The 15669-nt window shown below is 42.2% G+C and overlaps 1 protein-coding gene across 1 annotated transcript in view; it reads left to right on the top strand.

The window, feature by feature from the left end:
- LOC125459875 (septin-7-like) overlaps positions 1 to 15669 on the top strand; it is a 67627-nt gene that overhangs the window by 22048 nt on the left and 29910 nt on the right. The window contains exon 3 of the mRNA XM_048546848.2: positions 14133 to 14239. Within this exon, the coding sequence (XP_048402805.1) occupies positions 14133 to 14239 (107 nt within the window). The remainder of the gene's footprint in view (positions 1 to 14132; positions 14240 to 15669) is intronic.

Here is a 15669-nt window from a genome sequence, read left to right as displayed (position 1 = left end):
TTGACTAGGTGCCTGAGTCGTCTTTGTAGTTCTTTGTCTAATGTGTGTGATGGAGTGCCTGGTAGGGAGACTATGGATATGAGGGGAACTTGCAGCTAGGGACTTCCTGCAAGTGCACTTTAGGGAGGCTGTAAAATTGGGGTGTGTTGGTTTCATTTTTAAGAAGTCTGTTTTGTTGATCTGTCAACAGGGTAAGATGTGAGAGCAGAAGTACAGAATGGCAACTTCCTCCTTCAACGTGCAACTTTTTTTTCTTTATTCATTCATTGGATGACTAGTCCACACAGACTGGTGCCCAAGGGTGGAATCGAACCAGATTCCCAGAACATTAGCTGGGTCTCAGGATTAACAGTCCAGCGATAATACCACTAGGCCATTGCCTCCCCTACACTTGCCCTAACTTATTATTTAAGACAATAGACATGGGCGGCACGGTGGCTCAGCGGTTAATACTGCTGCCTCACAGCGCCAGGGACCCAGGTTCGATACCACCCTCGGGCACCAGTCTGTGTGGAGTTTGCATATTCTCCCAGTGTCTGCGTGGGTTTCTTCCGGGTGCTCTGGTTTCTTCCCACAGTATAAAGATGTGTAAGGTAGCTGGATTGGTCGTGCTAAATTACCCATAGTGCCCAGCGATGTTTAGGTTAGGTGGGTTAGACATGGGGAAATGCAGGGGTAGGGGAATGAGTTGCGGTGGGATGCTCTTTGGAAGGGTGGTGTCAACTTGTTGGGCCTAATGACCTGATTACACACTGTATGGATTCTGTGATTCATTCAATGATTCTGTGATGTCTTCACGTCTTGACTGAAGCCCTTTCTAAGCCCAGTTTGAATTTCCAGTATTACAACTTAGTTCCTGCTAGAGATCTCTGTCACTTACACCGTTACTTTCTTTTCTGCTTATTCCTTATCTGTAATGCGCTGCCAAAAGGACAATACCTTCCTCAGTTTAAGCTCAATGCAGGGAATTCTCTCACCACCAAATAATTAAACTTACTTGGTTTTGTCCTGTGGCTATAGCTAATCAGGCTGCCTGTGCTCTCTTTTCTTGCTCTCAATCTCTCTGATAGGAGTGATATGCCTGGTTGAAGGCAAACTTGCATCAAGATAGCATGGTGATATTTCAGTACTGTTCTGAATACTGTCTTCTAGTTCCATTATTAACTTCTGATCCTTTACTAATTCATGCACGATCCATTCATCCTTTCAAGGGTTTCACTTGGGTTTTGCGTTATGGTTTGGAGAACAATTTTTTTGTTCTCACCATCCTATTTAGTGATACTAGATTTGACATTTGTGTTGACATGTCGAGTTCTGTGACAGAAGCAGAGTTAGAAACATGCATCAATATCTACAGTAATTGACAAACTCAATTGACAAGATTAAATTTAATACTACAAAGCTCTAAAGTTTTGAATTCTTAGACACCACAGTATTTAAATTTGGTAAGCGATGACAGGTGTAGGTTTACAAACTTTATTTTCAATATTACTAACACATAGTTTGACATGAAAAGCCATCACCTTCAATGCACTTACTAAAAAACCACTGAGGTAACAGCTAATGTGTTTCCATTGCACATGCATAAAGGTGGATCATTTTAAGCAGGCATTTACAACCCTGTTTGTGTTTCCAATCTAAATTGAACAATTCAGTGTTCATTGCATTTGGATCCACTGCATCTTTTGTAAATATTGTGGCTCAAATGAGAGATAGCATTTTCATTTACAAGACACTCATTATCCCAGTGATTTTCAGTTATCTTACGTTGCAGTTAATGGGGCTGTTCTTTTCCTCACCCTCGTAGCCTCATTGCCTCTCTCCCCGACCCCCTCAGTGTCCTTGTCATCCCCCCAACTCTGTCCCCTCTCAGCCTTCTTGACATTCCCCCATCTCACCTGATGGCCTTCTCTTTTCTCAAACCATCTTGCAGCCACCTCCTTCCGTCTTCGCTTTCTCTCTGTCTCAAATCGCACCCTCCCTGCCTGTATTCCTATCCTGAATCCTGGAGATAACATTCCTGTATCAATGAAAAGGCAAGAGGTGGCTCTTTGCTACACCCTGGCTTCCAGCAACAGGCACCCCAGTAACTCCCCAGCTGTTTGTTTAGATGTGGTACTACTGAGATAGTGAATGTGGTTTCTCCATTTCAAATGCAGGAGGAGTGCTTCCTCTGCTGCTTTCATTCAATGAATGGGAGATGGTGTTTCTCTGTTTGGTTCTCTGAATTTTCCTGAATCATTTGGAGATTTTCAGGGTCAGAGATGGCCCCTATCCTGGATGTATTTTAAGCATTGCTACCAGTTAGTCATAAGAGATTTACAGCACAGAAAAAGTCCCTTTGACCCATCATGTCTGCACTGTAGAAAAGCAACAATCTAACTGTTCTGAGATAACACTGTGTGAAGCTGGACGTTTTGGGTCAGGACCCTTCTTCTGAAGAAGGGTTCCGACCCGAAACGTCCAGCTTTCCTGCTCCTCTGATGTTGCTTGGCCTCCTGTGTTCATCCAGCTTAACACCATGTTATCTCAGATTCTCCAGCATCGGCAGTTCCTACAATCTCTAACAATCTAAATATTCTAATCCCTTTCTAATTCTTATCCCCGTTCTAAGCCACTTTCCCCAGTTATGTCAATTACTCCTGTTCCATGTCCGCTAAGTGTGACTTCCTCCTGGAATGTTGATCTGCTCTGTGGACTTGGAGACCCTGTTGAGCTGAAACAGTCCCATTTGCCAGGATACCCTGGGTGAAGCTTTGTGTCCCAATTGGAAAGATTCTTGCTACACTGTCCCGTGCTCCCAGGTCGATGTATTCTCCACATACTTCAAACTGACCTGAAACCCTCTGCCCTTGCTCACAGCTTACTATGTTAGCGATTGACCGTCTGATTCGTCTTTCTATTCACCACATTATGTCTCATCTGATTTGTTGACAGGTCTGGTCATTGTTTAACAAATTTTGTTTTGCTATTTGCTGAATCCTGCAATAATTGTTAGTTCTGCATATGCTGAAATTATCACATTATCCAAAATGGCATGGAGGGTAATGTGTGTATGGAATGAACTGTCAGAGGAAGTTGTAAAGGTTGGTTCAATTAGAACATTTAAAAGGCATCTAGATGGGGGTGTCTGAATAGGAAGAGTTCAGAGGGATATGCTGGCAAATAGGATGAGATTAATTTGGGTTATCTGGTTGGCATGAGCATGTCTGTTTCCGCGCAACATATCTTTCTTCCTACATGTAATGCGTTGCCTCCTTTATTGTATTTGAAGAGGGTAACTGGCAAGTTCTTGCTTTAAAAATTCATTGGAAAAGCACAACCTCTGGCAGTGTGGCAGCTTTACAGTACCTTATTGGCTGCCAGTAGAATATGGGTGCAAATGTCTAGAGCCTTGAGCCCACGATCTTTTGATTCCACAACAAAAATGTTTTTTGGGAGAGGTGATGCCTGGTGGTATTTTCACTGAGCTATTCATTCAAATTCCCAGGTGATGTTCTGGGGTCCTGGCTTCAAATCCCATTATTGAATATGATAGAGTTTGAATTCAGTTAAAATATCTGAAATTAAAGGTCTCATCATGACCGTGAAACTGTTCTTGATTGGTTCATGATGCCCTTTAGGGAAGGAAATGTCATTCTTACTTAGTCTGGTCAATGCATGATGCCAGACCCACAGCAGTGTGGTTGACTGTGGATAATTAAGGATGGATAATAGCCTAGTCAGCAATGCCCACATCCTGGCAATGGAAATTCAGCCTGGAGGAGTGTGGACACAAGTCAGCAACAGCAGCCTTGCACCAAGAAGAGAAATTGGACCTACACTCCACAGAGTGAGAGTTGGCCATGATCCTCCACATTAGCTGTCTGCTTTCAACTCCCACTATCCTCACCAGTCAGTCTCCCTACGATTTGGCTGACACAGATCTTACTGAACATTATTCATGTGGACTTGTTGGGCCGAAAAGCCTGTTTCCACACTGTAGGGAATCTAATCTTAAAAAAAATTGTGGTGTAACAGATTACAGAAGCTGTCATCACTTTAATGAGCTGTTATCCACAGATCTAAGTGGTTGGACGGTGTAAGACATATTTTGTGCAGCCCATCTTGAGGGGAGACAGCCTCCAAGTACCTTGCAAACAGTATGTAATAAAGAGTTTAGTGCCTGTCTCTGAGACAAAATGCACGATAAACACAGAGTCTCTCAGTCTACCAAGTAGTCTTCCCCCTGTGTGGCCTCCAGTGCTGTTTGTCTTCAATTCCTCTTATTGTTCAGACATCTTCATTCCTCCTGTTTGGCCGGAAGGCTTTTCTTGGATGAAAGAGCTGGAAAATAAGTTATGTTGTAGTTCCAGGAATACTACAGGCAGCAAGGGGGAGGAATGTAACCCCAGTTATGTATTCTTGGATCTGGCTTCTATTTAGTAAATCTTGTGATACACACAGGAAGAGACTGCACTGCTCCCCATGTCTCATTTGGCTGAGGCTGGAACTGTCTAAAACTGGGAGGGCCAGAATAGTGGCTAGTTCTCGTAGATTACATTTTGATTAGAGATAAGGACAGTCCATAACAAGAACATTTAGTGCCAACTAGCTATTATAAACATACCACGAACCAATTGATCATTGTCGTGCAATGTTATTCAAATCATTTTACCTTTATAAGAAATATTTTCTAATACCTGTTTTCAGTTTGCTTTCCTCTCATGTGACACCTTCCTCATCACAACCTGATTGGGTTTGAGGTAATATTCACAGCTGGTCTAGAATATTTGTCAGTAGCTTCCAGCTCCTCCATGTTACCTCCAGAGTGCCCACTCAATATCACCCTCTGTTATCTTGCTGCCATCCCAAGAGTTTACCACCCAGGCATCCTCACTGACTGAGAGCTGAGTGCGTGAACCTGTATTCTTTCAGTAAACTGCAGACTGTATACTGGCCTGTCTCTCCATTTTCTTAAAAAAAAAGTGTCCTAACGGACTCCAAGCATTAACTCGGTTTCTCTCTCCACAGATGCAATCAGACCTGCTAAGTTTCTCCAGCATTTGATTTTATTATTGCCTACTTCTGCATCCTTGATCTTACAAGGAACCATCTTTGAGTAGTGCCGGGGATATTTTACATTCACCTAAGCAAGTAGACAAGGCTTTGTGTCTCATCTAAATAACAGCACCTCCAACAGTGTGGCATCTCCTTGGTGCTGCACTGGACTGTTCACCTGTATGATATGTTCGTGTGTCCCTAGAAATAATACGTGAAATCATGAATCCCTAAATTGTACCAGGTAATGCATAGTGGGCAATGTATTGTATATTGCATAAGGGACAGGAGGTGGTGTGTTTAGGATAAGGGGCATCTGGTGTCATATATAGGTTGAAGGATGTGTCAGATAACAGGATGACTCGAGGCATTTTACATACCATTGTGTATTTTTAAAATGTAATCACCATCGTCAACCAATTTATACAAAGCTGTGCTTAAAAGCAACATCTAAGAGACAGGTAATTTCCCTTAGCATCAAACTCGGGACTATCGTCACAATCAGCATCCCAGGGATGTACCCCTCAGGAGCACTGGATGGGTGGGCTGACTTCACATTTTTAAATATTCTGAAAGTATTTTATGATTTTAGTGTGCATATTGTGCTGTAAGTGAATTGATTATCTTCAAATAGAATATAATAATTTGATAGTGTGATATATGCTGGCTGTCTGGATTAGATGAGACAAATGGGCGAGAGTTCTAGGAATAGGAGAAAGCCATTCAACTCCTTGAGCCTGTTTAGCCTTTTGTGAAGCTATGGTTGACCTGTCGAAGGGAAGTCCTCAATCCAAGGACACACTGCCCCTTTCAGAGCAAGTTTGGGAATACAGACTTTAACACAAAGCTAAGTAAGGGAAGTAGCTTGTGAACAGGACATGAGGAAGCTACAAAAAATATATAAATAGAGTAAGTAAATAGGCAAGTATCTGGCAAATGGAATATAATGTGGGAAAGTGTTATGTTTTCATTTTGCTTTGCCAGACAGATACAAAAAGTTGAGAAAGTGCTGAGCTCGTGAGTGAATCACAAGCAGTTAGTGTGCCGGTATGGAAGGTATTTTGGAAAGCAAAGAGAACATATTGTCATTAATCGTGAAGGGAATTAAATACAAAAATACTTACACAAATATATACAAAGTCCACGTGTATATATAGCTATTTATGTATGGCTACATTTCCTTCAGTTATACAAGACATTGGTGATGCCACATGTGGAGTTGTGTGTGCAATCTTGGTCATCCCATTTAAGGAAGAATGTAAATACATTGGAGGCAGCTTAGAGAACATTTTCTAGACTAATACCTGGAATGGGCAGGTTGGACATGACTGCATCTAGCCTAGCAACTTTAGAAGAGTGAAAAGGGAAATTGACTCGAAAACATAAGATTCTGAGGGCACTTGACAGTGCCGATGTGGAGAGGATTTATTCACTTGTGTAATATTTTAGAACTAGTGGTCACTGTTTAAACATAAGGGTTTGTACATTTAAAATAGATAAGAATATTTTTCTGGCAGAGGGCTGAAAGTTTTGATGTTAGACTCTGCTTCGATCATCTTTTGAGGAAAGAAAGTATTTTGAATATTTTTAAGATAAGTGGATAAATTGTTGATGAGCAAGGGAGTGAAAGGTTGTCCGGGGTAGGTGAGAATGTGGAGTCATCAGGTCAGCCACATTCCTCTTAAATAGCAGAGCAGGCTCAGAGGATGTGGGGCCATCTCCTGCTTCTAAGTTTTAATGCATAGTTTATATCTTCCAGTCTTGATGAAGAGGACAGTATTAATCAAAATCCCGTCTCCCACTCTTCCCCCAATTTCTCTTCTCTTCATGAATGTTTATAAAGTTGCCAGCTGCAGAATCATGACCCTTTTGATTTTTTTTTCCCCCAGTGAGGAAGATTGCCAAGGCTTCAAGAGTTGTCAATAGAGCAAAGTGTTCAGCACTGATCTTCCTCCATCCCCCTCTCCTCCTCTCTCTGCACCCCTCTGTCTCAGTTTCACTCAGCCGTTGCAGAGTGAGATGTTTTTACTGATAACACAGAGCTCACTGAGTGGCTTTGGACTGTCCAATTTACTACAGTACAGCAATGAGTCAGCCATCTTTTTTGAAACATATAAAATAATCAGAGGGTTAGATAGGGTGGATAGGGACAGCCTTTTTCCTAGGATGGTAACGGCGAGCACGAGTGGGCATAGCTTTAAATTTGAGGGGTGAAAGATATAGGACAGATGTCAGAGGTAGTTTCTTTTCTCAGAGAGTAGTAAGGGAATGGAACACTTTGCCTGCAATGGTAGTAGATTCGCCAACTTTAGGTACATTTAAGTTGTCATTGGATAAGCATATGGACATACGTGGAATAGTGTAGGTTTGATGGGCTTCAGATTGGTATGACAGGTTGGCACAACATCGAGGGCCGAAGGGCCTGTTCTGTGCTGTAATGTTCAATCTACCTTCCGGCTTCTATCTATCTTTTACTCTAATGAATAATAAAATCCCAACAGTGTGGAAACAGGTCATTTGGCCCATTGAGTCCACACCAACCCTTTGTAAAGGATCCCACCCAGGACCCCCTCCCCTCCCACCCACTCCTTTCTGTTTTTCCAGTTGAAGTAATGTTACATTGTAGTATCAGACTTAGCTGCTGCTTTTAATCTGTCCTGCCTTGTTAAACAGGACACACTTGCTCAACATTTCGGGGTGGGAGTTTGGAGGTGCTGGGGAATGGTGGTGGTGCTGTACTAATTTTCCTGCTTGGCAATCGCAGTGTTCGTGTCCAGTTTGCACTAGTGGATTCACGTTGCCCCTTCACGATGTTCATTGATGCACAGTTGATTTAATGGATGACTATCAAGCCTGGAAACCATTCAAAGTGAACAACGCAGTACTTAATGACATTCATGGAGCAATATCTACTTTTATTCAAACATACCTAGCTTCACTCTGACTACAAGCTTTGTATTTGAATAAGTGAATGTTCCAGAGACAAGGCAGAGACTTGGCAGATTCAGCAGTTTGTTTTGTGAGGATAATGAGCAGAGGCGACGCAAATTAATTGAGACCATTTTAGAGAGGACTTGGAACCGGGAAACCCAGGGATTCTCACATCCAGCTCATTGAGGGTGGCATGACAAGTTGAGAAGCTATTAAAAAGCATAAAGAATTCTTGGCTTGGTGAGTAGAGGCAAAGAGGATCCAACAAAATAATTGATGCAGAACCTTTGTAAAAACACTGGTTAGTTGCCAGATGTACTATTGCGTCCAATTAAAATACTCTTCAATAAAGAAGAACGTCACAGACTTGTAAAGCATATGGAAGAGATTTTCCAGGGTTTAGAGTTTTCACTCCTGCTAAAAGACTGGAGACGTGTGTTTTGGGTCTGCTCAGAGCTGAGAAGCGTCAGAGGAGATTTAATGCAAGTGTTGAAAATCATACACTAACATACAAATAAGGACCAGGACTAAACTATTCAGCACCTTGAGCCTGCTCCTCCACTCAGTAAGATCATGCTGATCTGATTGTAACCTCAGATCTGCATTCTCACCTATCCCTGATGACCTTTAACTCCCATGAGCTCTTTTACTCCTCTAGCTCCAAAATATTCATTAGCTGTGCTTCCACCTTTTTAAGAAAGAGAGCTACAAAGACTGGTGCCTCTCTGAGGGGAAAAAAAATGCCTCATTTTTGTTTTCAATAGGTGACCTGTCGTTCTGAATTCTCCAGTGAAGGAAACTGCTTATCCACATCTACCCTGTCCAGCCCTCTGGATCAATCAAATCACCTCTTACTCTTCTAAACTGCATCAGAATCAAGCCTAGCCTTTCCCAACCTTTCTCATCAAACACATCCCTCATTCCACGTTCTGCGTCTATAATAAGCCTTCTCTGAGCTAGATCCAGTGCATATACATCCTTCCCACCAGCTCCCTGTTTGCCTTGGAGAAGGTGGTGCTTTTGATAAAGTAATTAATGATAAACGGTTATCGATGGTAGAAGTTGTTACAAACTGTAGAAAACATTAGAATGAAGGCAATTGGTAAGCGAACCCAGCTACGACCAGTAACGCCCCTGCCTAAAAGGGATTCTTTTTTTCACTTCATGGGATTTGGGTGTCACTAGTTGGGCCAGCATTTATTATCTATTTTAGTTGCCCTTAAGACAGTGGTGGTGAACTGCCTCTTGAACAGCTGCATTGCTGGGCAAATTTTCACATTGTCAGGTAGGTGCCGATTAAATTTTGTGGCTGCACTGGAACAACTTGATTGGGGGATGTGCCTCGTTTTGGATACATCTTTAGCACTGTTGCTGGAATAAAAGCATAGAAAATAGAAGTAGGCTGTTGAGCCCACTCCATCATTCAACATGATCTTGGCCTATTCTCTATCTCAATGCTGAATTCCTGCTCTCTCCTCATAATTCTTCACACCGTTTGTGTCCAGAAACCTAACCATTTCTTTCTTAAATATATTCAGTGATATCCTCCACCACCTTTTGTGTGTATTAGAGAATTCCACAAGGTGATCATGTTCTGAATGAAGAACTTTCACCTCTTCCCAATCTGAAATGGCCTACCTCGTATCCTGAACCCTTGATTCCTTGTTCTGGACCCCAGACCAGGGGAAATATCCTTCTGCTTCTAGTCCGTCTATTCATTTAGAATTCCTGTACGTTCCAATGAGATCTCCTCGTATGTTCTTAAATGCAGACCCGGTTGAGAAATCTTTCTTCATAAAACAAACCTGCCATCCCAGGAAACAGTCTGTTGAATCTTCAGGGCAATCCACCAATAGCAAAACCATTCATAAAGGCAAAGAAACAAAAATTGTGCATGCCACCCCAGGTATGGACTTACTTAGGACCTGTATAGTCTCAGCTTGCTCCTGTAGTGAAATATAACCAACCATGATCATATTGAATGGCAGAGCAGGCTTGAGGTGTGTTAACCTTGTCATACTCCTGTCTTCTGTGTTTTAGACTGTCTTGCAATGAAGGTCAACATATCATTTGTTTTCCTAACTGAATGTCTGCTTTCAATGTTTGGTGTACAAGGAAACCGAGGTTCCAATCTATCACCATTTAAATAATGCCCTGCCATTTGTTTTCCTGCCAAAGTTGGAAATTTCACGGTTTTCTACATTAGACTACATAGAACATAGAACAGTACAGCACAGAACAGGCCCTTCAGCCCACAATGTTGTGCCGACCATTGATTCTCATGTATGCACCCTCAAATTTCTGTGACCATATACATGTCCAGCAGTCTCTTAAATGACCCCAATGACCTTGCTTCCACAACTGCTGATGGCAACGCATTCCATGCTCTCACAACTCTCTGCGTAAAGAACCTGCCTCTGACATCCCCTCTATACTTTCCACCAACCAGCTTAAAACTATGACCCCTCGTGCTAGCCATTTCTGCCCTGAGAAATAGTCTCTGGCTATCAACTCTATCTATGCCTCTCATTATCTTGTATACCTCAATTAGGTCCCCTCTCCTCCTCCTTTTCTCCAATGAAAAGAGACCGAGCTCAGTCAACCTCTCTTCATAAGATAAGCCCTCCAGTCCAGGCAGCATCCTGGTAAACCTCGTCTGAACCCTCTCCAAAGCATCCACATCTTTCCTATAATAGGGCGCCCAGAACTGGACGCAGTATTCAAAGTGCGGTCTAACCAAAGTTTTATCTTGCATTATATTTGCCGACTCACTCAGCTTGTATAAATGTTGAAGCCTCTTTACGTCTTCACAACTCGTACTCCCACCTCAGTTTGTTTGACATGGACTGATTGGCTCAAAGGTTCTACTTCCGTACTGTATGATTCTATGACTCTAATCATATTTGACAGATTATTGTCATTTTTTTGATATGGCAATAAGTTGAATAGGTAAATGGAAATCATTAGATGCGATTTGTACATGTGCCAATAAAATCTAAATCTAAATTTTGATTTTCATAAGGTGTTTGATAAGGCACACCCATAAGGCTCCACTCTGAGCCCATTGAATAGGGGACAGCTATGAGTAGAAGACTGACTAATAGAAGAAAGTTGGAATAAGGGGGACATTTTCAGGATAGCAACCTCTACCCAGTGGAGTGCAACAGACCAGTGTTGGGGCCACAGTTATTTGCATTATGTATTAATAATGAATGATGAAATGAAATTTAACATACCGTTGCCAAGTTTGCAGCTAACACAAAAGTTGATGGGATGGCAAATGGTGAGGATGACTTGGTGAATGTGCCGAGGAATATAGGCAGGTTAAACAAATGTGCAAAAATTTGGCAGTTGGAATATAGTTTGAGAAAAGTGAGAATATGTATTTTGACAGGAGAATAGCAGAGCTGAATATTATTTAAATGGAGAAAGACTGTGGAAAACTACAGTGTAGAGGGATTTGGGCATCCTTGTCCATGAGTCACAAAAAAGCTAGCATCCAAGCTCCCTAGTTGATGGGGAAAACAAATGGAACGTTGGCCTTGATCTCAATTGGGTTATAGAAGTCGGGAGATCTTGCTTAAAAACATGCAAGGCACTCGTCTGACCACTGCTGAAATACAGTGAACAGCTTTGGTTCCCTTATCTAAGGAAAGTTATACTGGCTTTGGAGGCAACCGAGAAAAGGTTCACTGGATTGATTTTCCTATGAGAGGTTGGGTAGGTTTGATTTTTGTTCATTGTTTAGTAGACTGAGGGTTGATTTGACTGAAGCATGAAAGATGATGAGACTTAACAGATCTGATGCTGACAGGTTGTTTTCTCTTGTTGAGAGAGTCGAGAAACAGAGCAGAATTTCAGGATAAAGAGTCACTTATTTAAGACAGTTATAAGGAAGACTGTCATCTGTCAGAGGGTAGTTACCCTGTGAAATTCTTTACCACAGCACTGTTGAAGCTGGATCGTTAATACATTCAATGCAGATTTTTAATCAGTAAGGGAATCAAGCCATGGGGATAATATAGGAATGTGGAGTTGTTGATCAGCTGTGATTGCATTGAATGTTTAAGGTAGCAATTCATTGTTTTCTGAATATTAGTAGCTTAGGTGATGATTGGAATGGGATGAGTAAAAGGCATTGAAGCATTTGATTAGCCACAATCTTATTGAATGGCAGGGCAGGCTCAATGGGCTGAATTGCCAATCGTGTTCCTATGTTCCTAACCCGCCTTTACCATCATTCCATATAGCCAGTTAATCAGTCCCGTTCACTCTGACTTTCAGTCAAACTCAGTAAATTTTAGAGCTCCTGACAGCAATACCTAAGACATCCTACTTAATACCCATCCTCAGACGCCCTATCAGATTTCAGAAGAAGCCAAGAAATAAAAGTAGAAGTAGACTATTTGGTCCTCAAAGTATGCCCTGCCATTCAGTGTGATCAAGACCGATCTTGGCCTTCAGCTGAATACTTATCTGCCTGTTACCATATCCCTGATTCCCTGTGAGGTCAAAAATATGTCTAGCTTATCTTTGGTAACCTCTCACATTCAATGATGAATCACCACCATTCAAAGAATTACAGTTTTGTGGGTAATTAGATTTCTCGTCATCTCAGCTTTAATTGAGTCTCTTATCATGAGACTGTGCCCCCTACACCCGCCGTAGATTCTTCAGTCATTGGAAGCAGTCTTGCAGTGTGCACCTTGTCACACCTGTTCGGTCTTGTGTGTTTCAATGGGATCCTTTCTGTCTCCAAAGCTCAAAAGATTATCGACCCAGGCCCATTCAACCTCTTAAAGTAGGATAACTCCTCATTCCAGTGACCAGTTTAATAAGCCCGTGCCTTTGGTGCACTTATTATCTTCTATAAATTTTGAGACCTCACCTGCTCACAGCCCAGCTGATATGTCTCACCAGTACTGAGGGTGGTTCGTGTGTGGAATGAAGTTCCTGAGGTGGATGCAGGGACAATTACGTTTAAAAGACATTTGGGTAAGAACATTTAATAGGAAAAGTGTGGAAGGAAATGGGCCAGGAGCAGGCAGGTGGGACTTAGTTAAGATTGGGATTATTGTCAGAGTGGACTCGTTAGACCGAAGGGTCTGTTTCTGTGCTTTGTGACTGTATGACAAATTGGTGGGATGAGTGGATAGGTGTCAGTTGAATTTCAATGTAGAGAAATATAAAGTGAATCATTTTCCTCGGAAGACCACAGACAATATGTAATAAAAGGTCCATCTCTCGATGAGAGGGGGAGGCTGCAGGAGAAGAGGGGCGTGGGTGTAAATGCGTAAGTCGTGGAAGGTGGCAGGACAGGTTAAGAGAATGGTTAATAATGCCTCCAGTATTGTGGGCTATGTTAATAGGAGCACAGAGTACAAGAGCAAAGAGGTTATGTTGAATTTTTGTATGATACTAATTTAGTCTCAGCTGGAGTAGTTCTCGGCGCTATCTTTAAGAAGGATGTGAAGTCAGTAGAATGCAGTAAAGATTCATAAGGATAGTTTCACAGGTGAGGAAGATACAAAAATAGATTGGAGAAGTTAGGCTTGTTTTCCTTGGAGAAGAGAAGGTTGAACGGAGATTAATAGAGGTGCTTAAAAAACTTGTGTTCGGACAGAGTGGGTGGGAAGAAACTGTTCCCACTTGTGAAATAATTGAGAATGAGGTTCAAGATAGTTGGTAAAAGAAACAAAAACAACATGAAAAACATTTTCACACAGCGGGTGGTTCGGATCGGGAAGGTACAGTGTTGAGAGTGTGGTGGAAGCAGCATCAGTCGAGGCATTTAGGAACGAGTTAGACTGCTAGTCCAAAAGGAAGAATATGCAGAGTTTGGTCAGAAGGCAGGACCAAGAAGCTAGTGAGCTCTTGATTGGAGAGTTATGATGGCAGTGAGCAAGATCGTCTTTGGACAGTTGTCGCAGACATGATTGGGCTGAATGGCCTCCTCATCTGTAATCCCATCTGTGATTTTTCTGGCTGGATGTGATTCCCACAGTACCTGAGCTCATTATGTTATGGAAAGCTTACAGCAGGGAGAGTTTATACTTCAGAGCAAACACACTGCTTGAAGCTGCTCAGAACCATATCTTGATGAAGAACTCACTCTCACTGGGTGGTTATGACTGATCTTCATCTGTTTTCTTCCCTAATAGGAGAGTCGGGACTTGGCAAATCAACTTTGATCAATTCACTCTTCCTGTCAGACTTGTACTCCAAGGAATACCCTGGGCCCTCCCTCAGGATCAAGAAAACTATCCAGGTGACTTGTGTGTTCGTGGACATGTGCACCTATGTGTTTGTGTGGGTTTGTACACATTGTTTTGTGTACGTGTTCATGCATGTCTTATGCGTGTACCTGTTTGTGTACAACTGTTGGTTTTCTGAACAGGATGAGGCCAATCAGCTCCATGACCCCAGCCATTCACTCAATGGTGTCATGGTTGATCTGAACTTAACTTCATGGAATAATACAAAACAGGTTGACCACCAACTGAATGAAGAGCCTATCCTAAATAACCTGCGTTATATTGTGATACTGTGGGCTCTGGTTCTTGATTCCCTCAACTAGGGCAAATGTCTTCCGTGCATCTAATCTGTCCATTCCTGGTGGAATTGTATAGTTTCACTCAGTTCCCCCCTCATTCTTGGTAAACCCGCAGCCATGTCTCCGTATTGGCAACTATATCATAACATCACAAATAAAAATACAAGGTTAATTCATCTACCTGACTGCGAATGCACCATGCATGAAAACACAGTACTTTCAGACTTATCATTTTAACCTAATTAGCCGTCTTAGCTTTATTTTGTTGTATGACCCCACTATTTTTCTCCCTTTTTTTTGCTGCGTTCCACTATTGCATCTTACCTTTCTGTCTTTTGTTTTGCTCCTTGTTTCCCTCCTTGCCTGTCTTCCTGCTCAGGTTCCCATTCCCCTGCAATCTAGTTTAAACTTCGAACAACATAACATCATAACAAACATTGTGCCACATAACTAAATTACAGTACAATACAGCAAGAAGCCATTTCTCACAATCTGCGGTAGCTATTTTAGTCAGCTTATTTAATTCATCCCACTCAGTTTCCCCATGCCCTGGCAAGTATGGCCTGTTCAGTAGGTGGTTCCCATTGAATCTTTGCAACCATTCATGGAAGCAATGCATTACAGCTCACACATCAGTATTTAAGTAAACGAGAAATGTCCCCATAGTCTTATCAGACTGTCCCTTTAGAGAGAGAGAGAGAGAGAATGACAGGTGGTGATTAAACCTGTGGGTTATCATGCCTCATGCGAAGGGAAAATTGAGGAGCATCCTTCATGGTGACCTTAGCTGGTCTGTGAATTGAATCCAAGCTGTTGGTATCTCCTTGCATCGCAACCCACCTGTCCAGCCAATTCAGCTAAATCAAATCCCTCTACCTAAGTAACACCCAAAGACAGACCAACATACCCACAGAGACCAGCAGCCAATAGACAGGGAGAGATAACGTACACATTTAGTTTAGATAAGTGGGAGTGCTGCATTTTGCGGTTAATCATTGGGGGTTGTTTATCATGCCCCTGACTGCCCTGAGTGGGATGAAAGGGAATAATTGCCTTCTGTGTTGGAGATGGTGATTTTTCTGTCTTTGTGGATGGGGGTGGTTCCTATGTCTTGGAGGAGTAGAGGGTAATTACTGTGGCATGGA

The sequence above is a fragment of the Stegostoma tigrinum genome, chromosome 16 (genome assembly GCF_030684315.1).
Source record: "Stegostoma tigrinum isolate sSteTig4 chromosome 16, sSteTig4.hap1, whole genome shotgun sequence".
Lineage (NCBI taxonomy): Eukaryota > Metazoa > Chordata > Chondrichthyes > Orectolobiformes > Stegostomatidae > Stegostoma > Stegostoma tigrinum.
The sequence above is the reverse complement of the archived record's forward strand: the minus strand, read 5'-3'. Positions and strand labels throughout refer to the sequence as shown.